The sequence below is a fragment of the Pteronotus mesoamericanus genome, unplaced genomic scaffold (genome assembly GCF_021234165.1).
Source record: "Pteronotus mesoamericanus isolate MK-2021 breed Mesoamerican mustached bat unplaced genomic scaffold, CSHL_Meso_final contig_68, whole genome shotgun sequence".
Taxonomy (NCBI): domain Eukaryota; kingdom Metazoa; phylum Chordata; class Mammalia; order Chiroptera; family Mormoopidae; genus Pteronotus; species Pteronotus mesoamericanus.
The window spans coordinates 26,329,872-26,354,841 of NW_026555234.1; the positions used below are offsets into that span (position 1 = coordinate 26,329,872).

Consider the following 24,970-nt stretch of genomic DNA (forward strand, 5'->3'; position numbering starts at 1 on the left):
GCATGTACCACACACTAGGCATGGTGCTAAGGGCTACGCATACAGATATGACATTTCAGTTAATTTATTACCACCCTAGGCAGAAGGCTCTACTGTTATTCCCATTCTGCAGATGGGAAACCTGAGACAAGAGTTCAAGATCCTTGCCCATGATCACATGGCTACTACGTAGTGAAAGGAAACTGCGAATTACATTTCAGTACGAGCCTGTCTTTCTCTGCACAGTCCAGCAAACACAGATCCCTCTTCAGACAGTAAATTATACATGGAAGGCCCCCACACTCCCTCTGCTCTTTCCCCAGTGCCCTCATCACCTGTCATCTCTTTACCGCCAACAGAGATTTCTCTTTATAAAACAGATTTAAAACACAGATCACGTCTCTGCTAGTTCTGTTTCCTGCGGCTTCCTCCTGTTTACGTGATATATTCCAAACTCCTTAAAATGACACTTAAGGCTTTCCACAATCGAAGCCCTACTAACATTCGTTCTACTTCTCTTCACCCTCCCAGCTCCTTTATTCCCTCTCTCTGGACTGCCCTTCCCTCCAGAGGGTGGTCTACCACCTTCTAAACGAGGCTTACCCTGCCAGGCCCTCCCACACTCACTCCATGCTGCCGGGTATAACTCACCCTGTGCTACCAAGGCCGGCAGGTCCCGGGGCGGGGGTGGGGTGGGTGCGGCGAGAGACCATGTTTAACCTGCTTCCTGTGACAAATGCAGTTGGTCTACAATTATGGATGCTGAGGAAATACAACTTTATTGAGTGAGAGCACCAAGAAATTCTGACTTCATCCTATTAACAGCATTCCATTTCCCCTTTATTATCACTTCTGATTTGAGAGAGGGAGAGAGAGAGAGATCAGAGCTATTCATTCTCTTGCTTGCTCCTTAATTTTCTAGAGGAGTAGTTCACTACTTCGACAGTCTTTCAAACCAAAGCATTGCTCACTAAAATGCCAGTGTTTTTTTTTTTTTTTAAAGCTTTTGTCCAAGTGTCTCCTGAGTTGAAAATCCAAATGAAACCTGAGATGGACCTCAGGAGGACTTCAAATTTCTTTAAAGGTCCGCTGCAGAGCAGGACTGAGAGTCAAGTGAACCCCGGAGCTGTGCTGGCTCCCTCATAAGCCAGCCTGCGGGACAGTCTTGCACGCACCCCCCTCCCTGTTTTGAAAGGTGTTCTCTAACACCTTAATATTTGTTGAGAATTCTCTTATTTGTGGCATCAGTAGCCCTGGCTCTCCTTGGTGATTATCACAGATCTTCAGCAAATCAAAAGGTGTCTGGAGATGTAATTGAGATAACATTTCAGAAGGTGAGTCAAAAACTTCTCACAGTGAATTCTCCAGCCAGCCTACCTGGGGTGCAAGGTAACAACAACGAAAAAACTGCAAACATCTTATTTTAGTTCATAGTTTTCTTTCTTAAGTAGCACTGGTGTTGACTGTGTGTTGCCAGTTACATTATATTTTACCCTTATTTATACTGCCAGAAGTATTTTAAAATTCTTTTATTTATAAAAGTTTATTGCTTCTCCCCTAAGCCTGGGAGCTGTGCTTTATGGCCATATTGCATTGAAGCTTATCTCCTGTAGCTAGAAATAAATTTATTACAATATTAGCTGTTGCTTTGTTTTCTTTTTGGCTACTGAAGGGGGGAAATGTTTAAACATTTAAACTTAGTGACATGTGAAAGTGAAAATATAGAAATGAGAAGCTACATCAGAAAAAGAATAAAATACCACATAATACCATAAAATAAAAGCTCTGTATTTCCTCACACCACACGGTCTTCTTTATGGGCTGAAAGAAAGGGAGCAGCTGATGCCAGAATAGGGAGAGTCAGTTGTAAAGGCAATTTGGGGAGATGGATGGGCGAGTGGGCAAGGCTGGGGTTCAGTGCTCTAGGCAAGGAAGGGAGCCACAGGGAGAGGGGGACTTCCTTGTGCCTCTCATGTTCACACTTCAGCCAATCGTTCAACTCCCTCCTCTCTTCCCACAGGCAAATGCTCATGAGAAGCCCTCAGCCGCTGGCCCTCCTCCCATGCTTTCCTGCCTTGCCGATGCACAGTTCAGGCCACAGCCAGCCTTGTCCTCGGTTCTCCATCTTGACAGTGAAGGAGGGGAAAAAAACCACCTCCTCATGAGGGCAGGCTCTACTCCACTTTATTCTCTTTTATGGGTGCCCATCACTACTGATCTCGACTTTGCTCCATGGCTACTGGAGTCCATATTTCCCGGAGGTTACCCCAGATCTTTTCAAGATTCCATATTTGGCCCCTGCTGCTTCAGCAAACGTCTACCTGCTTTACTGAGAACACTTATACCAGAAAGAAGTCCCTCAACTATCTTCTCTTAACCTAAAGACTCCTTTTACCTAATTAATCCTCCCTAATTCTAGAGCTGGGGGGAAGAACTGTCTTGCATCTTCATCTTCCCAATGCCATTACTCTTTTCTTCAAGACTACAAACTAAAAACAAGAAACAAATAACCCAAGAAATGGTCCCTTATCCAACTTTGCTGAGTCCTCCAGGTGACATCAATATTTCCATCTTTTGGGTTCTTCAAATCCTTTGTTTATACTTACGCAATGTGTCATGATGTAGAGTAGCTTATATGTTTGTATCTCTATTTTCCCTTCAGGACTGAGGCCCTTGATGAAGAGATGAAATTAAATGAATAAAAGCTTGGTAATGTGAGAATAATGACATTATTAATGAATGTAGAATACCTTGTGGTAAGTCACAAAGGTTTTCTTGTGTGGCCACTTTGAGGACTGTTGTTTGCTGCCTATAAAACTCATGTATAATCTCAGATACTCTTAATTAGAACAAGTAAAATGCTAATATGTTTATCTTATTATAGAAAAAAATGGAGAACAAAGTGGAAGAGTGGAAGCTATGCTCCAAAGTCTACTTCTGCCTTAAATTATATAAATTGCCTAAACAATATGACAGGGCGAACACCTTGATTAGCTACTTAGTGATCAAGCCAGGTTGTGTAACGGCAGGCTAATGAAAAGCAAACAATATACATTTGGTTTATAAGACGTATGCTCAGAAAAGAAAAGAAAGACATTTGGCTTTTATTTAGGCCAAGTAGAATTCCTCACAAAGATAACTCTGACCAGAAACCCTTAAAGAAGTTCCATTAGAATCTTGAGGGTATAGCCTGGAAAAATAGATAGCATGTTCATAAGACAATAATAATCTTAAAGAAATCAGAGACTGGCAGCTTTATGGTAATCTTTTTCATTATTTTTACATGATCTTTACCAAGAAAACCCTTGATAAAAATCACAGGGGGCACCCGAGACAAGGAAATCTGACAGTTTTATAGTGAGATGAACTGAAAGCCCTGACTTCTTAGGAAAGTATCACAGCACGTAAGATGTCATTTTCATTTTGGCAAAAATTCTGCTTGGAAGAGTCTAAAGAACCCAGAGGCCAGATGTGCAAAGACCATGTTAGGCCACCTAAGAGCTATGTTTTCGATGGCCCAAAGTATAAGTATAAGACGGTATAAAGCACCTGCATAAAAAAATGGCCCTTTGCAGCTTCTAGCCTTCTGGCTTTTTTCCTGATTCTCTTCAGAAGTTTACAGGACAGACAAGCTTACTTAGGAAGATATCCAAGGAACACCCTAGCAGAGAATGTGGAAATATCCCTGAGGAAAGGAAAATAAAAGCTTCTAACCCCTAACTAGAAGACTGGTTAGCCAAGTCGACCAGCAGAGAAGGGGTGAAGATTATAGAGAAACAGTCTAACAAGCAACACCTAATGGTAGTGGCTTCCACACCTTGCTCTGGGGCCACAGCTACCTAAGGTGACAGTAACTAATGTGCAGGCAGTAATCTATATCCCAGAGGGTGTCACCTGCAAGGCTAAGCTCAAGCAACAGGAGATATAAGGGAAAAAAAAAGTATATTTATACATATTTAGTGCAAAGTACATGTTGGTGTTTGGGTCTTAGTGCAACTAAGTACTTGGCTTTTATATTTATTCCTGGGAATCAGTTTTATGTGTGCAGGTCAAATGATAAACTTTTATTATCAGGAGGATTCCATTCCCAGGAAGAAAAAAATAATATATCAAAATTCTGAACTACACTTTGACTTTTAGACACAATATTTAACAATGCATTTCATTGTTCTTGGATTTGATCTTTTCCTTCATGAGTTCATCACTAGTTAAGTGAAATAAACCCACAATTGGGGCTAATGTTGAATCACTTTTAGAAGATGCACAGATGTCACCCTTGACTGAAGGGACTTAAGTTTATGAAGCCTGTACTTCAGCATCAGCATCACAGGTTTCTGTTTTCACTTACTTTCCATAAAAATGGCAAAATGCAACACAATGTTATAGGAAAACACTTGCAAGAATCTTGCTGAACAAAGATGGCGACTCTGCTCAAACAAGGAGCCTGCTGGTGGCTGGGCCACTGTAATATATTAATAACTCCTCAGAACTTGTCAGCTGATGTGCACAAGTCACCATCAGTGTAGACAAAACCACTCTCTACAAAGAACGTTCCAATGTGCGGCCATAAACAAGTGGGATGTTAAAAAGTCAAGGCCGATCATGGGGCTCCCTGAAGGATGAAGCCATGTTGTAAAGCACTCAAATTCCAGAAGCCAGAACGTACCCTATGGCTGGGCACTCAAGGTTGTCCACGACTTCAAGTGGATGTAGATTTGGGGTAAAATTAAACTAACTAAACATTTTCCACTTTCCTTGAAGAGGAAATATTAAATGTTTTATTTTTGACAAAAAGTCCTCAGTGATGTAAAAGGAAAAAAAACAAAAAACAACTAAATGAGAAATGAGAGATGAGAAATAGCTTCAACCACTAACTTAAGACACCAAGACCTCCAGAACTCTTTCGGATGAGGTAGCTTCATAGGGTCAGTGTTCTAGAAAGACTTATATTGCACATTATATGAAAAGGTGTCCCAGTTGAGTTCATTTCATGGTCCATCAATACACTTTTTCATCAGGGGTCTATATGCATTCCCATCTCCTGCCTCATTATTTTTTCTATTTGACAATCTCTATTTGACAGTCAGAATGACGTGGTGTGAATCATTGCTCTATCACTTATGGCTATCTTTCTTCAGGCAGGTTACTTAACTTCTCTAAATCAAGTTTTTCTCACTTATAAAACTGGGTTCACATCTCTTTTGTAGGGTTATTGTGGAGACAAACTGCGCTAACTCCTCTGCTTGTGAGTCAACTGCCCTACGCAGTGCTTAGCTCAGAGCTGACGTCCCAGAAGATCAGTCTTTTCCTACCTCTGATTTCAGGGCTGAAGGAGGTGGCAGTCTCAAATGGCACATACCACTTAGCACATGAGAGGAGGCCAAATAATTAATTACTTACCTAGACTGTTTTATTTATCTCTTAATTTCTGCTGTTTCCAACCTGATAACAACTCTTAAGCTGAAAATAACTTCCAAGTTACAAACTGATTTAGAGTTTCCTTTTTTATTATCTGTATGTTTTTGGCAACAGTGACCATACTGATATGTATGTTAGACTTTAAGTGCCCATAAAAATATGATTTTATATATGAGAAATTATATAAAACAGTATTACATACAAGTGAGTGCTTCATAAATACTAGGTTTAAAATAACTAATGCTAAACAAAACACAGAAGACTTATTTACTGGCACATTCTTCAGATATAACACCATCAACTTACCTTCTTTAAGTACTGATTGTTTTTAAAAGCAGAGAAATAAATATATTTACTGGGGTATGGGGTTGAAAAAAATCTTACTTTAGTTTGCTAAGGGTCTACCATAAAAAACCTACTATCAGTTCATTTCAAATGTCACTACAGGGATATATAAGCATCTTAAACAAACACATATTTTATTAACTGTTTTGGTGGTCTGTGGCCCCATCTCTTCATCATTTAAGACATGAAGCATTTACAAATTTTTGTCCAAAGAATGTTTCATTCTTTTTCTAATTTTACACTCTCCAAATGTTCACACCCTAAAATTACAAATTAACAGAACATTCCAAGGGCTTTCTTCATAATACATTATGACCATATCAAGTATGGACAATGTTAGCACATTCTTAAACAGTGATTTTTGACTCCCATAACAGCAACATGAATAAACCGTTGGGTTTTTACCATTTTTCAACAATGTGTTATTGATTCAGTGGAACACTGGACATTCCATATACCCCTATGTAACACATCTGTCTCCTGCTGCTATAGCTACTGCAGGTTGTAGTAAGTTGTGCAGAGTTGCCTGAGAGCAGAGAGAAACTGCCTTTGTACAGAGCCAGTCCATTCAGTGCTCGCCCCCATCGGGATTACTAGCTCTCTCGGACATTGTTTTTGATCAAAAAACTTTGGTGTTTCTGAACTCCCAGACTAGAAAGTAGCCTTTAAAAACACATCCTCATAGAACCAAACCAACATAATCTTTCCAAAATGGGTACGAAAAGATAGAGGTGAAATCATTAAAAACATATGGTCAAAGAAGTCCTCCAAATCAGCTAGTGGAAGGCAGCCAAGCAAACGCATTGAATCAATACCTACTCCGAAGTATAATGGAGAGGGAAACAGACAAAAATCAGCACGCTTTGCTGATACACAGATACGGGATTTCTGGGATGGGAGTAGATAGAAAGCGCTGCAATTGAGGAAATGGTCCAATATCCCAGTGGGGTCATGCCATCCAAAAAAGGTCAAGGGTGACCAAATGGAAGAAGGTAAGAAGAGGAAGTTGCAGTGCTGGGTAAATTGCCCCAGCTCCTGGGCAGAGGTTTGGGATTTGGGATTATGATAGGTTCCATCAGGCAAATAGCTCCTCGTGAGGGATCCAGTCTCACTTCGGGTATAGTGGAGAGAGACAGAGGCAGGGACGTGTCGAATCTGGGTCCAAGTTTATGTTTCGGTGTTGGGGAGGGGTGGGGGGGGGGAGCAGGCAGCTAACAGGGACAAATCCAGGGGAGAGAAGGAAGAGTGAGGTAGGGGATATAATTATATAATTTAAATAGTTTTGTGGATAAAGGCTTTTACTAAAGCCCTCACGGTAATTATTTTAAACCACCACTGAAAGGCCCCTAAACACTTACTCGGAGCTTGGTATTAACTATTCTCCAGTGGCGGCAGTGCCTCAAACGCAGGAGGAGGCACACGCTGCAGGAGCGGGGGCGGCAGACATCCAGTCTCTCCTCTTGCCTCCAATTCAGCCAGGAAGAGGCTGTTCAGAACACACAACCGATTTTTTGAAAATAAGCAAATTACCAAATCAACGGTTTGGAGACAGTAACAACCAGGGCCTGTGAGAAACTGTTACCCAGAACCACAAAGAAAGCTAATGTTGGGCTCATTTTCTTAATGGTTTGAATTAATTAATGTAGGAATACAGAAGAATGTGTTGTATTTTCTCAGTGCAAATCCCAAATGTGCATTATTTCTGTCATCTTTGTGCATTCAATAAAATCTTATGTTCAATTGTTGTATTTGTAAAACAAAATAGAAGGTCTCTCCCGAATTCCTTAAATGCAAGATGCTCCAAACCCACTATTTTCCAGAAGGACATCCATCTTTTGGCTGCTTTGTAGTCCTGGTGATGAGTGGGAAAGGAAGCAGGGACAGGTTAGAAAATGTGGGGGACACCTCCCAGAATGTTCCCTTCTGTCACTGAGTCTCAGCTACCGGAGAAAGTATGGCGATTGAAAAGCAAAAAGAACACAGTTTTGGACTTAGCGCAGTCTAGGTTGAAATTCAGGCTCATGCACTGGCTGGCTACGTGAACTTGAAGTCTCTGTCTCTACTTAAGCAAACCCCACCAGCCCCGAAGGGCAGAGACTAATGTATGCAGATACACCTGGCACATAGTAGGTTTCCTACAACCTGTGCTGACTCATCAAAAGATATGGGAGGCAGAGATGCAAAAAAGTCACAAGGCTTGGCTCACTCGCCTCAGAAATGTCAACAAACTCTGGGGTGAGTGGCAAGGGGGCAGACTGGTTGAAAACTATTTATCTGTAGTTCTAGGTCACAGGGAGCTCTTGGAAGAGTTCAGATGTTTAGCCAAAAGAGAGAGATAAAGAATATTCAGGCTTGGGAAAGGAAGAATTTCTCAAAACAGAAACACTACGAATTTGTGAACAACCTCACTTAAGGTTTTGCACACAAGCCAAAATTACTGGGCTTTGTTTAAGAAAGGGGGACAGAGTCAGTTTTTAGGAGACCAAACAATGGGTTTGAAGGAAGTTTTTACAACCACATAATTTTGGCTTGTGGCAGACACCGTCCTAAATCAGAGGAAAAGAGAGGAGATTATTTGTCCATGTTATTTTCAGTTTCTGTAATGTTTACATTTTTTACTAACCCATTTCTTTCAAATGTAACAAGGTTGGCTTTCTTCAATGCCAGATACTTGGAGTAGCCCTATGCCAGAGGATACTTGAACAATCATCTTGCAACAGGACATATCTTTGCTTCTGATAGGGATGCATTAACAACTTAAAGTTAAAATAAGATCTTAAAATTCTCAGGCTAAAAAGCTGAAACAGCTTTACTAACAGCAGTAAAAGAAAGTCCACAATATTAAAGCCCTGGTGCTGGCAGTGGAGGAAAACTCAGTGTGGTTTTTTAAAACCTGCCTAAACTATGTTTCAAAGCAGTACAAAATGTATCATATTAGACTCCTGGGACGGATCAAGACAAAACCTGAAGTAGCCCCAATTCTCTTTTTCCCCCTCCTTTTCTGGAGCCAAGTCAATAGCTTGCTTATTCTGGATTTGTTTCAGAGGCCACTCAACAGTGGCTGGTTCCCCAAACAGTGAGCTTTGTCTGCATAATACATATAAGTCAAACTTAAAAGGGTACAAACGACAACGTCACCAGTTATGTCAGAATGGTCTGTAAGTTATATGTGAAGCTTACATGGTGTTAGAAAATCAAACTCAGCTAGAAAAAAAAGGAACAATCCCGTAAAGGCTTTCTTTTACCACAGTGTTGAAATATATATATTCTCATGCTTGTTAATAGCAAATGATGCCAACAATTCACTTTCTGTAAAACGTATCAGTGCGGGGTGGGAGGGGGCACGATATCCGTAACCAAAACTAAACTGGCTTGGGGTTATAGTCTCGAATGAAGGAGAAAACATGAGTAGTGTAAAGGATGATATCAACGAACTCTCATCCTCTCTCTCTTGGAATAATAATGCTGTAAGAAATAACACAAATGATAATAATCCATGTTTGTTAAGTGCTTACTAAATGCCTGGCATTGTTTGTTAAGTATTTATAATGTATTGCTTTGTTTAATCTCCACAACATCCTAAAGATGAATGTTATTATTTCTTTTATAGGAGTAGCTGGTGGCTGGGGCCCAGACATACCTATTTGCTTAGTCTCTGGAGTCCAAAGACTTACATACACCCTCCAGTGACACTGAGCACTAAAGTTAACCTTTCTACGTTGGTCATAATAGTAGCTGCTTACTCATGTTTTCAGGTGTAAATGTGATTCTCCCTGTCAAGTCTTTAGTTCAATACCTAGCATAAAAAAATTAAGCACTTCATACATGGAAGCTAGTGGGTTTTATTTTATGACTGTAATAGGAATGCATAGACACCTGCAGGGACGGGGAGTTCCCTTTTCACAGAAAGTCAGAAACCTGCATTGTCCTTTGGGATCCACACACCACTTTCCACATGATGGGCTGAACCCCAAGCAGGCTGCATGCACATATCACGGCAGCAGCACAGACAGGCTACAGAAACTGTGCCCAGCTGTCAGAAGGAGAGGCGGGCAAGGCCTTTTTGCAGGAGTTCAACTTGGGAACATGGGAAGCCTTTGACTTCAAGGGGAGGGAACTTACTTCTCCAAGCCCTCTAAATACATATTTAATCACCATTCCTGTGGACTCAATAAATATATAGTAAATAACTGTCCTCTCTGTTCTGTTCTTGGTTCCCAGGAAAGCCAGGCAGTAAACAGGAGGAGGAAAACAGCAAGAACAGATCGAAGATCCAGTCCTACCGCCAGGACAGATCCTACAACTCCCCATATGAAAAAAAATATGCTAGAAGGAGAGATGAAGTGTCTAAGACTCACGAAAGGTCATTTTGGCACCTACAAAGTTAGTGGCTTAAGAAATGATGGTCCTTCCCACTCGCCACAGACTTGACAAGATGAGGGTAGTAAAATCCTGAGCTTTCTCAATGAAACAGGTCTTCAAAAATAATATTTTGAGTCACCTGAAAGTGTTTCCAGAGATTCACAGAGTTGGTATCCTAAGGGGATTTGAATAAAATAACAATCATAGTCTTTAATGTAGCAAAATCCCAATCCTGACAGAATTGTTTTAGAACCTTTCTAAAGATCTTAGGTAGACATTGGGAGGTAAAAATAGATGACATATGGGAGTCTCTAGTTCCTAGTTTACATTTCTACATGTTTCCAGTTTTAACAGACTTTAAACAAATCTGTTTGAACGAACTACTTTATGACAGTCTAAAGCTATGAAATAGATACTAGAATAATCTCCTGGATCCAGGTCATTAAGTGGAAGGGGTTTCTGAGAAGTTCTGGGTCCAGTTAGGGAAGAAGTACAATGAACCCCTTTCAAGCCACTAATTTGACATTTCTGTCATTTAGACCCTTAAGAAAATGTCTTATACCAAGGACATAATCAGAATCCCCCAATAAAGTGGTTCAAAGTAGTGTGATAAACAATTACACAAATTACACCTTATCTATTTATTATAAGTATCTGCTAGATTTTGACCAAATTTAGATGATTCTTAGTGATGCTCATCCATGAAATTCTTATTTTCTAAATTAAAAAAAAAGATCAGCTTTCTAAGAAACACTTTAGTTGACTCTGCAACATTTGACACTAGCTTGCAGGTGCCAGGTGGGAAGGCCAGCTGTGCTCCTGGGCGCCGTGCTGGCCCCGGTGGCTGCTCTTGTCACAGAGGGAGCTGCCTGGGCAGAGGAGACAGGACGGGCCAGTTGCCTCATTCCGTCTGCAGATCAAGGCTTCCCTTTGCTTTGCTTGCATTTCCAGCTGTAGTTTGGTTTTATAATGTTTATTTAAAGGTTTTCAAAAATGCTGAACAGCCATTAATTTTTTGAGAAGGATAATCATCTTGAAACTCAAAATGAGGAAATTAGAAAGCCAAATGGAATTTCTTTTTTGAGATGAGCTGGGTTCTGGGAAGACACAGATTTTTTTTTTACTACCAGGAGAAAGGTTTTTCTATTTGGAAATCTAGGAGCCTTAAATATGACACGTTAGTTGTACAGGTTCAACGTAAGACAACAAGCTCTGCTTTAATATTTTAACAGTATTAGAGATGATATCGTGGTAGAGAATGTGACCATTTCATAGCAATACACATCACTTATATAAAAGAGGATCTACATTTATAACTTGTTACCTTAGGAAAATAATTAAAAGATGGGAAAATAATATATTTTTTAAAATAAAAAGAGCATTGTTCAAAACAACTTGCAAGCTATTGAAATATTCTTCTTCTACAAAGTTTCATAACATCTCATTTTTATATGTACCATGTGCTGTACTAATTGTATACCAAGGGTAACATTATCCACACTTTATAGGCAGCAAAACTGCTTCAGAGAAGTTATCTAATTTCAACTTGCCTGGGGTCCCCATTCTGGGTAGAGCAGAATAGTGCTCTTAAACACTATGTTATGTCATGGAATAATTTGAGTACATTCATTAAAATTGTCACTTGACAAAACACACATCCACAATTTATTTCTCCTTATATTATGTCCTAAGACATTAGGTTCCTAAATTTATTACTTAAATGTTAATTATTCCTTTTGTTGATGGAATGGCAAGCCCATGCTTTATTATCATCAGTACAATCTGATGCTCTCTTTTCCATGGCAGTGAAAAAATAAGTAATGATTTACCCACGGGCATTCTAGCACATCTAATGATTTGCCTGAAATCTCAGCCATGGAGTTAATGACATAAGATCTGAGGGAGCTATGCAAAGTGATGTTTCCTTTCCTGCTGAGAAGCAAATGAGTGCACCAGAGCAGGTCTGACCCTAAACAGCCAGATTAACTTCACTCCCTGGGAGAAAAAGTCAGCACTCAGCTCCCTGGGAGCACGCCCTCCCTGAGGCAGCGGGGCCAGAACGCCTGGCAGTCTGGGAGCTGGGCAAATTAGTGCTATGCACTCAGCCATGGCGTTCGCCTGTGAGCTTCCACACCAGACTGACACTGGAATTGCAAAGGACATCGTTAATCGCTTTACTTTGTAAATATCAGATATGGTTGATTATTACTAAATTTAAAACTGATATACAACTTTTTTGTTTTTTTTTAAAGAAAGCCCCTAATTAAAATTACTCAGTGACTGACTTCTCCAATATTGATGGAGTACTTCCTGCATGCTAGGCGATTTTCTGAGCACTGAGAGGGAAGGGTAAATCCAAAGAGACGAGACGCGGTCCCTGCTTTCCCCGACACGGTGCGTTGCCTGGGGACCCCCATCTCCGTTTCTTCCAGCACAGAGACCTCTGAGGTGTTTATGATACTGCAGTTTACCCTCTTGGAAACTTCAAAATAAAATTAAATGTCAAATAAATGCCACTGTCTTAACAATGAACGATGCAGTACATTGAATATTTTTGGCATTTTACTTTTTTCTCGAGATTCCTATTTACATGACACTTAAAACACCTGAAGAACATGTTTAGCTATGAGTTGCAGAAAACGATGAAACAGATGACAACAAAAGAAACACTGCCACCACATTCTGCGTCAGGTGAAGGCCTGGCTCCAGACCCAAGGGATCACAGGTCAGATCAAGCATGGCTTCTCATGCTTTTGTCTCAACGTCACAGGTCCTACCTCTGATTTCCTTGAAGTGTCAGAAAAACCGTGTCCTGTGCCAACCCATGTTGTGGACAAAGACCTAACTAACTGTCTACAGGGGCTAAGGGAATGCTTCCGCTGAGGTTTTTGCAAAGCTGTGACCTCCTGCAACAACCCAGTTCTGGAACCACCTGGATGGCTCCTTCTCTAGGGACCATGGGGGACAGGTCCCCCCGGATGTCTCTTGCCCCATATCTTGGTACTGAAGCCCCCATTTCTTTTTACTGAACGCTCGTCCTGGTCCTCCGCCGGCACCCTGTGCCTCCCCACCCTTCCAAACTTGCCTATGTACACTTGCTCATACACATCTTACCTCTTTCTAGAGGCTGATGAAGTTGTCCTCTTACCTGCGCAGGCAAATTCTCAGTCCTGGCCCAGTTTCCCACACCTGCCCTCCGGCTGCCTTCCAGTTTTAACTCCCGGTGTCATTTCTTTCCTGACACCTTATAAATACTGAGCCGCCATGAAATAGAATTAGATAGCTTCATACATATTATTACGGAACAACCGTTAAGATACATTAAGTGAGAAGACCAAAGTATAAAGCAGTATGAACAGTCTGCTGTCATTTGTGTTTAACAACAGAGGATGTGTGCAGAGACATACACATATGTCCCTTAGATAAGGCAGAATATCTCTGGATGAACACAAGAAACTGGAACTAGTGGCCGTGCCTAGGAAGATAAAGCTGGGTATAAGGCTGGGAGATACACTTTTTACCATCTGTACTTTTCCCTTTTTCTAACTTGAAGTTTACATTCTGTGCCTATATTTATTTACACAAAAATACTTCAAAAATTATACTCTTGTGTTCAAGTTCAATGTACCTCCTTCGTGCCTCAAATATGAACTGACTTGCAATGATTTTCTGCTCCAAGTACTCCTCCCTTACTCAATTATTCACCTCTATCTAAATGCCACTTACTTTATAATACTTCCCTAAACTTCACAATATTTTCGTAGCAGAAAAGCTGCTCTATTTACATAGCTGTTTTGTACAGTTACTTGTCTGCCTTTTATTTCCTTTATTATTTATAAGCTTTTGGAAGACTGGGCTGTCTTGGTCATAATTTTTCACAGCATAGTAACTTCGGTAAATAAACCCAAATTAACACATGGGAGGGGTGGAGCGTGGAGACAACTGGAAGCCCTAAGGGGGCAGAGCCTGCGGTTCCCAGGGCCTAGCAGGGGCCCTCCTGAAGGAATAAACAGAACGGAAAGTCTTCAAACAGCAGGCTGACTTTCTTTCGGTTTGTGCTTTTAGGAATAGAGCTTGGTTCACAAAAGGTACTCTTCCAGCAGTTAAAGGCGGAAGCAACTTTCATGCTTGCAGAATCACGTATTTTTTCCTCAGGCGACAAGTTGGCTCAAAGATGTCACAAGGAAGGGCGAGATATCCTCACAAGGATTGTTTTGAGGACAGATAATGAGAGATCATCATTCCAATTGAAAAACAGAAAGACAACCACTTCTTACACATAATTCCCGTTCTACACCCGACTTCTAAACATCGGCCTCTTTGCCCCGACATAGGATAATTCCCCGACAGCCTGAATTATCAGGTTTCCTCTGCTCTGCTCTCTGGCTCACAGCGACTATTTCAAGCACTTGTACGGCCACCTCTCTCACTCTGTCCTCCACCTTACGTTACAAATAGTAACCTTTACCTCAGAATATTTTCCGGTCATTCAACCTACATATGTCTTTGTTAACGTCTATTTCTCCATGTGCACCTAACCAATCCTCCTCCCTTTCCCAAATATAAATTCAGGTGGCCACAAACATGAAAAATGACTTCCTAGAAATTTGTATTTCAGCCCAGGGTTTGGAATGTTAATAAATAACAACATCAACAACAACAACACAAGCTCTCCTGTAAGCAATGGTTACTTTGTGTTGTTCAATAGTGTTCACAGCTTTTTTTTTTTAAAAAGAAGCCAACTATATGTTATCACTGGAAGTGAAAGCGGAATATTAGCAATAAATGCATCACACACAAAACACCCAGAGAGATATGAAGAAGCTGCCATCGCTCAGGAGCCATGGAGCTGCTGTAAAGCAGTGGTGCTGTCTCATGGCAGTAAGCACCCTCCTTTGCCTGCCACAGACAGGAAGCGGGGATCTATTCACATCCTCATGGTTCAAAACGGCACACATTGTATTACAGCAGAATGGTAGTCATAAGGTATCTTTTAACCTCAGGACGACAAAATGTTTTCGCAGCTATCTGAATATAAAGTAAAATACTACAAGATGATTAAGTTGTTAAAGACCTTTTTTTAGAGATGATTTTACTTACATCAAGAGAGCCTTCATTTATAACAATCATTCCCATGTTCTTCCTCAGAAGTTTGCAGGAGTGTCCTGTGTCCAAACAGAAAGTGAATTAATTGATGTCATTAATTATTTGGAGAGATGTTAAAATAATACTATAAAAGCAATACTGTAAAAGTAATTTTTCATCCATTTTCTTATATAAAATTAAAATTGTATCCGTTTTATTAGGAAGATGCCAGTCAGGTCGTTTGCAGGTTTGCAGGAAGTTCATAAAGAAGTGCCTTGCTTGCTGTAGGAGGGAGATGCCACAAGGACAGCACCCGGCGTGTTACGGCTGTCTTATAAACAAGTGTGGAGAGAGACTGTGGTAGTGATTCTCAGTGTCCTGAAAACTGACACCTGTATATGCAACGTCGTTCATTACGACCAACGTGAAGAGCAGAAGATGGGCCGAGGGTTGCCCGGAGAAGGGCGCAGGGGGGTTGTCCGGGTGTGTCTTGGACAAATGATTCCACCACATCCTCCCCTAGCTTCCCGCCCTCTCCTGCTGTGCTGTACCTGCTGCGGGGCAGAAGTGCTGGCCGGCTCAACCGCCCCGCTTACCCTGAATCTGTCTGCCTACAGTGGAATGTGGCTGGAGAAAAACAGGCAACACTGACGACTGGCCTCGCATGTCAAATATCACCATCACGTTTGAAACAATACCGTCTATCCTCCATGATCTCATTCCTTCCCATGGTTTTAGATGCCATCTAAATGATGACCATTCTGGAACTCCTATCTCCTGCTAAGATCTCTTTCCTGAACTTCAGACTCCCACACCCCAGTGCCTACTTAACAGCAGACACTTAGGTATAAAACAGGCATTGGGAACTTAACATATCTATATCCTGGCTTCTCCCAGAAAACCTGCTCCTCCTCCCGTCTTTCTCATTTTGGTTAATGGCAATGCCATCCTTCAGCTGCTACAGCTAAAATCTTTGGAGTTACCCTTGATTCCTCTCTTTCTCTTGCACTCTACAGTTAATCTGCCAGTCAATACTGTAGGCTCTACGTTTAAAATAGAGGGCCCAGCAGAAGTAACACCTCTTCTTCTGTGGTTGGCAGGGTAATAAAATGGGTGTAGTAATTTATAGTTTTAATTTGAACATTTCACGTAAAATGTCACATGGTATGCTTGAGTGTGATACCGGTATGTTACAGAATTACATGTTTATGATTTTGAATTAAAAGGTTTTGTAATAAAAAAGGGACATTATTTGTGTTGGACCTTGTATATCCAGAATCCAACCATTTCTCAGCACCTCCACTGTAAACACCTGGGTCCAACCCACACGCATGTCTCACCTGGATTTATCCATCGGCTTCTTCATTGGTCTCCCTGCTTCCACATTTGCTTTCCTTTGAGTTAATTCTCATCTAGCAGCCAAACTGATTGTTTTCATAGGAAAGTCAGATCATGTCTTTCCTCTGCTCAGAACTGTCCAACAGTTTCCTGTTCACTCAGCATAAACACTAAGTCTGGACAACAGGCCAGGAGGCCCCATCCAACCTGGGTTCAGTTATGCTGCTGGCCTCTTCTCCTACTCCTGCCTTTTGTATTTCTGCTTTTGTATTTCTGCCTAGAACAAAAGACAGCCTCCCCTAATCACTCAAGTGACAGGCTCCTTCTCTCCTCTTCCGTCATTTGTCAATTTCACCTTTTCAATGCGGTCTTCCTGACCTCAAGGTTTAAAACTCAATCCCTCTGTGCAAGGCCTTATCTCCCTTTCCTGCTTTATTTTTCTTTATAGCAATTATTGCATCTAATATACTATCTGTCTTCCTCACTTCCTTTATCGTGTTTCCCTGACTAGGGTGTGAGCTCCAGGTGGGCAGAGGTTTTGGTTTGCTTTGTTCCTTGCTCTTAGCAGGTGCCTGGCACTGCGGGTGCTGTTACCATTTGCTAAACGAATGAATCTCACCTGGCCTTTCCTAGGAACAAGAGTCCAAGTGTAACATGTGACCAGAAACTCCCACCATACTCTTTTCATAGGACCTTTCATTTGGCTACATATTCTGAGCTCTTTTCACAATTTCTTTCTTCCCCCAAATAATACTCTTAACTATCATATATTCTTCCTCTATCTGTAATCAGGTTTTATCCTATTTGTGTTTCTCAGGTAAACTCTGATGCATTCTGTATTCTTGTACATTCCTTTCCATTTTGTCTCTAACACCAGTGATTGTATTTATCATCAAAATTAATGACCTGTGTGGCTCATAGATTTCAACTTGTAGATAGTGTTTTTTAAAATTTAATTTCACTCTATTAACATCCCTTTACTATAAATTTGTGGTACTTTTATGCATACTGAATACTACGATCACTAACACTTCTAAAAGGATTATTAGCTAAATGTTTTTGGACAGATGATGCTTTAGCATGACTTTCTGAAACTGTGGTTCCATGCTGTGAACATCTCTAAAATGGTTTGTTTGACTTTGGGAGAGTTTTGTATGTAATTCGCATCATTAATATCCAGAGGCTGAGTCAATGTCAAGGTTTACAGTGCTCAAGAAACCTACCATTACTGAATTTGGGAAAAGGGAGTGTCATTTTCTTGGATATTATTGGTACCACAGGCCTCTGACACCAAAAATTGACTTTCTTCTCAGCAAGATCTCTGTTATAGACTGAATTATGCTCCCCACAAATTTACACACTTAATTCCTAACCCACAATGTGATTGCATTTGGAGAGAGGGACTTTAAAAAGTTAATTAAAGATCATAAGGATGTGGCCTGATCCAATAGGACTGGTGTCCCTACAGGAAGGGACAGCAAGAATACCCGCACACAGTGGAAAGGCCATGTGAGGACACAGTGAGAAGGCGGCCATCTGCAAGCCAGGAAAATGGACCTCAGGAGAAACCAAACCTGCTGACACTTTGATCTTGGACTTCCAGCCTCCAGAGCTGGGAGAAAACTTGTTTCTGTTGTTTATGCCACCCGACTTGTGGCATTCTGTTATGGCAGCCTGAGCTCATAACCTCTTTCCAAAGAATGGAATTAACTGCAAATGAATGGAAACTGGCAACCTTCTTACTTCCTTTCTTGGAAATAACCTTTGGTCAAATAAACAAGCATCAGTACACAACCTGCTATGATCCCCATTTCTAGACTTTCACAGATGACGGCAGAAATGTTATCACATGTGTCAACTGTGGATGGAAGGGGGAGGCAGGCAGCGATGCAAAGGGGAGAGCAGGTACTAAGTGGCTGTGGCCGCGGGAGCGAGCTACGGCTAGGCTGGACTGCAATTTCAAAGAGGCACTGGGGACATAACATAGATAGATTTGCCCAATAACATAAATATGGAAATCTTAAAGTACCAAATCTTTCAAATCTTAAAAGATCCCCTATTTATCTTCTATAAGGTATCAAGCTGTTTAAAAGCATCACAATTTAAAGTGTGAATTAGGTGAATTACCAATGTTAATGGCAGTTTCTTGCTTGTCCCCTGTGAGGATCCAGATTTTGATGTCTGCTTTCATGAGAGTTTCTATGGTTTCAGGCACTTGATCTTGTAATTTATCCTCAATGGCTGTAGCTCCAAGTAGCTGAAGATTCTGGGGAAAACAAGTGGTAAACATTTTAAGAAGATTAGACCAGTTTAGCTTCTCTAAGAACAAAAAAACGAGTGTGTAGATGCTTTGAAGGCAAAGGTGAATAGTAATTCATGGACACTGGTGTAAATTTCCATGAGTCTACTGAGTTGCCTCTCCTGAGGATCCCTGACTTTCATCTAGTGTTTCTGGCATGGGAATGAGGCCACATGTCCTACCTGACTTCTCTCTGAGGTGAGAAACTGATTCTAAAATCAACAGCAACGCAACAAAAACAACATAAAGGGGCAAATCAAGTCAGTTTGAAAGAAGCAGGCATGAAACCCTGCCTTGGCCCAAACCAAAAACTATGGAAGATCACCACAGTCAAGAAACAATCTTCCAAGCCCATTCGAAAAAGAATAAGGAAATACACTGGTATTATTAAATTATAATTTGATGCAGTGTCTGGAAATATATACACATGTTACAATTAGAAATGATGAAGAACAATAAACAAAGTGATAGCATTAGTCTCTGTGAAAAGGACAGCTTGAGTGTTTTTCTAATTGTTTCACATTTGCATAGTAGAAGGCCAGAGTCCATTAAAGATCTCTTGCTCATTAGGTGGTACCGTTCATACAAGACTAAACATAACCAATATGCTCTATGGAAAGTTGTTCTAGTCTCACAAAGAATAATTTCAACTCCCATCTTCCTAAATGGAGGGAAAAAGAGAACAATCTCTTAGCTGTTAGGGAAACCTGGCTTGCCAGATAGATACAGGTAATGATGTTCTTGTTTGATGCTCTTTGTTTAATCTCTTAGCTGTTAGGGAAAATACATAGGAATGCACAGTGATAGACTAAGACTTAAAACTTTCTTTTCATCATGTGCCCAGCTAGCTAGTGCCACTGCCTCAGTCATACGCTATTTTCCCTGAAATCTAACCTCCAGCATGACTGATTTTTCACATCTTTCTTTTCAAACTTTTTCTCCATTCTTGCCTTCATTTTTTATTTAAAATAAAAGACAAGGACAGAACAGAATCAAGGGGAAGGAAGCACTAACAATAGTGCCCAGGTTGGTAATAACAAAGAAAGCATTCCATTTCCCATTTTCCTCTAACGTTAGGGTCTATTTACTTATCACCAAAACGGGAGTCTAAAATTAGTTCCAAGTCTTAGGAGGCATGAAATAAAATCAAATATATATACAAACAAGTAAGAATCAGTGTGTGTTTACTTTATGAGTATATTAATTAGGAGTACTTTTTGCTATAAATAGAAAAATCTGATTAACAAGGGCTTTAATAAAAATTGAGTTTTCCTCATGTAAGTAGCATCTAAGTAGGAAGTTGTGGGTATTAGTTCGGTGGCTCAGTCATATATCAACTCATTCTCTAGGTCTCTGTCAATGTCTCCAGGTGGCTGTCACAGCTAGAATTGTGCCAGCCACAAAGAAGACAAGAAGAGGGTAATACCAACTGTATTTATCTCTTACTTGAAAAGCAAAAATGTTCCTAAAAGTCCTCAGAGTATTTCTAAATATGTTAAACTCTCATTATTTGTATTTAGCTTTTCAAGACTCCATAGTAGAGGTGACAGGCAGAAGGGGGAAGGGCATGTTGATAAATTAGCCAGCCATCAGTCTCTGCCACATGCTTCAATATAGCGGGGAATGCCTGTGCACTACTGTTTGTATGTCCATGTGTGTATGGGCGTGTTTGTGCATGGATATGCACACCCACAGCTCCTGTCTCCTTGCCTGCAAACACTTGGCTTGTTCTGTAAGGCCCAACTCAAAAGCTACTGCTTCTTTGAGGCGTTCCTTCATCTCCTAAAACAAGTTGTCCCCTCTGCTGTGCTCTGACAGAAGTTTGCTCTTCTTTACGCATCTTAATTTATCATATTAAGATTAGCTATTTAAGTGTATGACTCAGGTAGTTTTGTTCAAGATTTGGGACCATGTCTTGTTCATCTTTGTAGCAGTATGTGTACTGAGTGAGTGAATGACTGGAAAAAAAAATCTAAAATCCACATGTTATTAAGTATTGCTGTACTCTAGACTATTTTCTTTTCAATATATTCCAAATAACTTATAAAGCTATTAGAAGCACTTGATGCATGACTTCTTAGTATATAAAATATAAGACAGGAAAGCAAATTTCCTTCTTTGAGGAGACAGTATTATTTTGTTATCTTTAATGGAAAGCAGATTTGAAATCTATCATAACCTGATGAATAATTATCATCAAGAAGCTCAAGAATGAAGAGGAAGAACAGTTCAGCATCAACTATGCCAACACTGCAATTGCTGTATTTCAGTGTTTAGACAATGATTCTATCAATTCTTTTGTCTACTGTTAGGGAATTTGAACCTAAATCATTCTGGCCCATAGCCCAGGGAAGATCAGGAGACAGCCGTGTTCATATGCTACAGAGTCTACAGAGACCTGGTAAGATTTTAAGATGATCATGGGGATAGTTCAGTAATACAAGTAGTCGAAATTTTCTAAACCAAAACATTATCTTTTTATAATACGTTTCACAAGTAGACAAGGTAGATAATGTGAGAGGCAAGATGTGAATATATTCATTGGAGTATAGAAACAAGTATATTCATATGCTTTCCAGCTCTCCTCTGAGGGAATACATGAGCTCAGGAAGTACACAGGTCTACACTACCATGCACAAGTCTAATAAAAATAAAACGCACTGAGGAGACAACATTGCAGATGTATCTGAAAGACTGAAAGCACCTGGTTTCGCACAGATAAAAAGAAAAAATAATTTCAAACCAGGCAAAAATAATATACAGGACCAGCAATGTATATGCTGATTACTATTATAGGGAAGGGGAACTTGAAGTGTGTTGGTGGCTATAACAGGAATTTCTAAAGGGTCGTCAACTATTTCTGAATATTCAGCAAAACTGCAATGGGTTCACGTTGATGCTTACAAAGGAAATAATGTGTTGCAAAGCCTGCTAATTTTCCTTTTATCCTGAGAGCTCTTTGAGTCCAGCACTGATTCATTTTAGCGGCAGTCTCCCCGGCCTCCTTGGCCCTGGTGTCCCTTATTGTGAGATTAGGATCTTGAGTGATAGGCTGTTCTGCCTCTGGAAATTAACATCGTTAGCTCCATAAAGATCATTAGAAAAAAAGATGTGACCTCTGCGTGCTTTTCCTGATCATAACACAAGAGTGTTTAGACCATAATCAATTTCATCCCAAACATGTATTACCTTACACAGATGGCCACTAATGGGCACTATGGGAATTACATATTCAGCAAGTGTTGAAACATGATAAAATTCCCATGGCATTTATGGAATTAAAAAATAAAACCCAAACACTAATTTTACTTTCAAAATGTCACTCTGCCAACAGTTATAAAGGTTTCAAGTTGATGACTCCTTGACATAATATATATTTAGTTATCACTGAAAAATCATGAAATAATATTTATTCACCTAGTAAAGCCCTCAATAATCTTATTTTCTTTTTCACATGTTCATAATATATGCAGAATTCTTCAAAAGGCATATAAATGTAAAATTTCAACCCTAGTGAATATAAAAAGCTACACACAGAGTTCTTAAAAACTATAGGGTGAAATGAATTATGATAGATTTATATATTCTATTTTTAATCAACACATGCATATTTTGCTAAATAACAGAACCTCAAAATGACCTATTACCATATTAGCAATTTTTTTTAAGTATTTTTTGTTTTTTTAAAAAAGTTTGTGATATGTTCCTAAGTGGCAAAAGGTAGAATAATTAAACTCAGATCAACTTAGACTTCAGATTGCAATATGAACTCTTTGGCAGAAATCTCTTAAAAAACAAATAAAGAAATAATATTGATAAGCAAAGTTTTACCAGAGTCAATATGGATAAAATGCTAGTGATATTTGGTAACCATGTTTTTTTCCCAACAAGAAGTAAGATCGTGACTAGGAATATGACAAAATATTTCCTTAATAGAGGAAATGTACCAGACACTAAGAGCTTCACATTTATTAATTCAGTTAATAGCTTTGGGAAGTTTGAGTAAATTATCTAAGGTCAAATGGAGGTACAGCTGAGCAATGACTGTAAAAACAAAATCCCCAGAACCAATACGCAGCCAAAGGCAGGGAATGGGGAGTAAAATGGAGATTAAATGAAAGAATTTCATTCAAATCATCAGGTTCTTAAACATGCCTCTGCTCTTTGGTGTTCAGTAATATTTTCTTGCTATAAATGGGTTTCAGCCTCAGTCCTGAGCCACACCTGCCAGGTGAACCTATTTTCCTGATTCCATGCGCTGGCCCCGGAGTCCCATTTTGGGACTGGCCCCAGTCCAAGCCCGCATGCACGCCTGCACTCATTCACTCACACACTCACTCACACACACACACACGCGGGCGGTGCCGGGCGAGGCAGTGGGACACAACAGGGAGTTCCTTCCTCCATGGAATTCATAGCTCAGATGCACCATTAGAGAGTCATTGGATCCCCTCCCCCACCCCAGTCTTGTTTTCTGATAGTATTCCCTTGCCTCTTAGCGATCTGTTTTTCCTAGACTCTGCCTGGCTGTCATCAAGCCCACGTCATTAGCCACCGGGCCAGGAATCCAGACTGGGGGCTTTCTGAGTCACCTGAAGGGCTTACTACAGGCAGACTGCTGGGACCTACGCCCAGAATGTCTCACGGAGTGGGTCCCGGGGGAGGCCTGGAGGAGGCCTGGAGGTGTCCAGTGGTGGCGATGCTACTGGCTTGAGGACCAAACTCTGGGAACTGCTCTTTAGAGCCAGAGTGACTTTATTTATTTATTTATTGATAAAGGGACAGATGGTAAATATTTTAGGGTTTGAGGGCTGCAACTACTCAATTCTATCAACTGATACTCAATTCTATCATTTAGAATGAAATAGCCACAGACAATTTGTAAACCAACGGGTAGGGCTGTGTTCCAGTAAAACTTTATTTATTCAATACAAAGAGAGGCTGTGGATGGATCTGGCCCTTGTGGGGTCTGCAGGCTCCGTGGTGCAGGCTGCTTGTGAGAGGCCCAGCTCTGCCCCGGGCTGCCCCCGGACAGACGGCTGTGCACACTTCCTTGCCCAGGCAGGCCCTGGCCTTCCGCCCTGGCCCGATTCCCCGGCCCCGACTCTCTTTCCTCTCCTGGCAATCTTAGACTACAGGCAAAGCCTTCAACCCCCAGAGAGAAGAGCTGCTCCTCCCCACATAACCACATCACTGCATGTTACACTTGGTCTTCAAAGTAAACACAATATTTTCTGTGCATAGGAAGGGTAGATGTAGGAAAGAGGTATCTTCTTAGTCTGGGTGGCTCAAAAGCCCATCCAACATAAGTTAACAATTGACCTTAAGTCGTAAATGAAGAGTTGAGTCCACCAAGGAATCAGGAGAGGTGGGGGGCGGGGGGGAGAGGGTAAGGATTCCAAAAAGAAGAAATCACTTGTGCACAGAGGTATGCAAAAGCCTATTGTGTTTGAGAAGTTGCCATTTAGTCAATATGGAAACAATAAATGAAAGTGAGGTGTGGCGGTGATTTAAATAATGTTGCTTTAGTAGGGGTGTTTGGAGGATGGAATCGGATCAGTCATTTCAAACTTTTTTTTGAGTGGTATGTTAGGGAAAGATGAGTCTGGAGAAGCTAGCAGGGAATAGAAATGGAAGGGTCTGTGTGTTATGTTGAGGATCCCCAAGCAAAGGGCAAGAAGGGAAGAATTTTACAAGGGAGTGACAGAATCAGATGTAGGTACACTGGTGGCCGACTAGGGATGGACTAGGAAGAATGGAGGCCACAAGACAAGGTCAGAAGCTCCTGGGACCATCAACCTCTTTAGCTTGAAGATACGGCAACCCTAGGACAGGGACGTGCCAATGGCTGTGGGTTTCTGTCATTATAAAGGCTGCCTCTCAAAGGCTGGCAGGCTCCCCTCTGCTCTGCAGTCCACTGGGCACTATTCATTCTTACGCTTTTCCTTCTCAACATCTTTCAGGTCACAACAATGCGGTTTTATTTAAAAGAAGGGAACCTCAGATCTCTTTCCTTTCTGCTTATCCTGAAAGTGAGTAAACGAAGACTAATGGTGTTAAATCGTGGGAATGGCTCACCGGCCCCCTCCCGGAGAATGCAATTGGTTAATTGTTTCAAGCCAAGAAGTAGGTTTTAGCTTGGTG

At 40.8% G+C, this 24,970-nt stretch overlaps 1 protein-coding gene across 3 annotated transcripts in view; it reads right to left on the reverse strand.

The window, feature by feature from the left end:
- ATP8A1 (ATPase phospholipid transporting 8A1) overlaps positions 1-24,970 on the reverse strand; it is a 206,621-nt gene that overhangs the window by 62,734 nt on the left and 118,917 nt on the right. For all 3 annotated transcript variants that reach the window (XM_054582124.1, XM_054582126.1, XM_054582125.1), the window contains 2 exons: positions 18,655-18,793; positions 15,205-15,269 (listed from right to left, as the gene is read on the reverse strand). In XM_054582124.1, the coding sequence (XP_054438099.1) occupies positions 15,205-15,269; positions 18,655-18,793 (204 nt within the window). The remainder of the gene's footprint in view (positions 1-15,204; positions 15,270-18,654; positions 18,794-24,970) is intronic.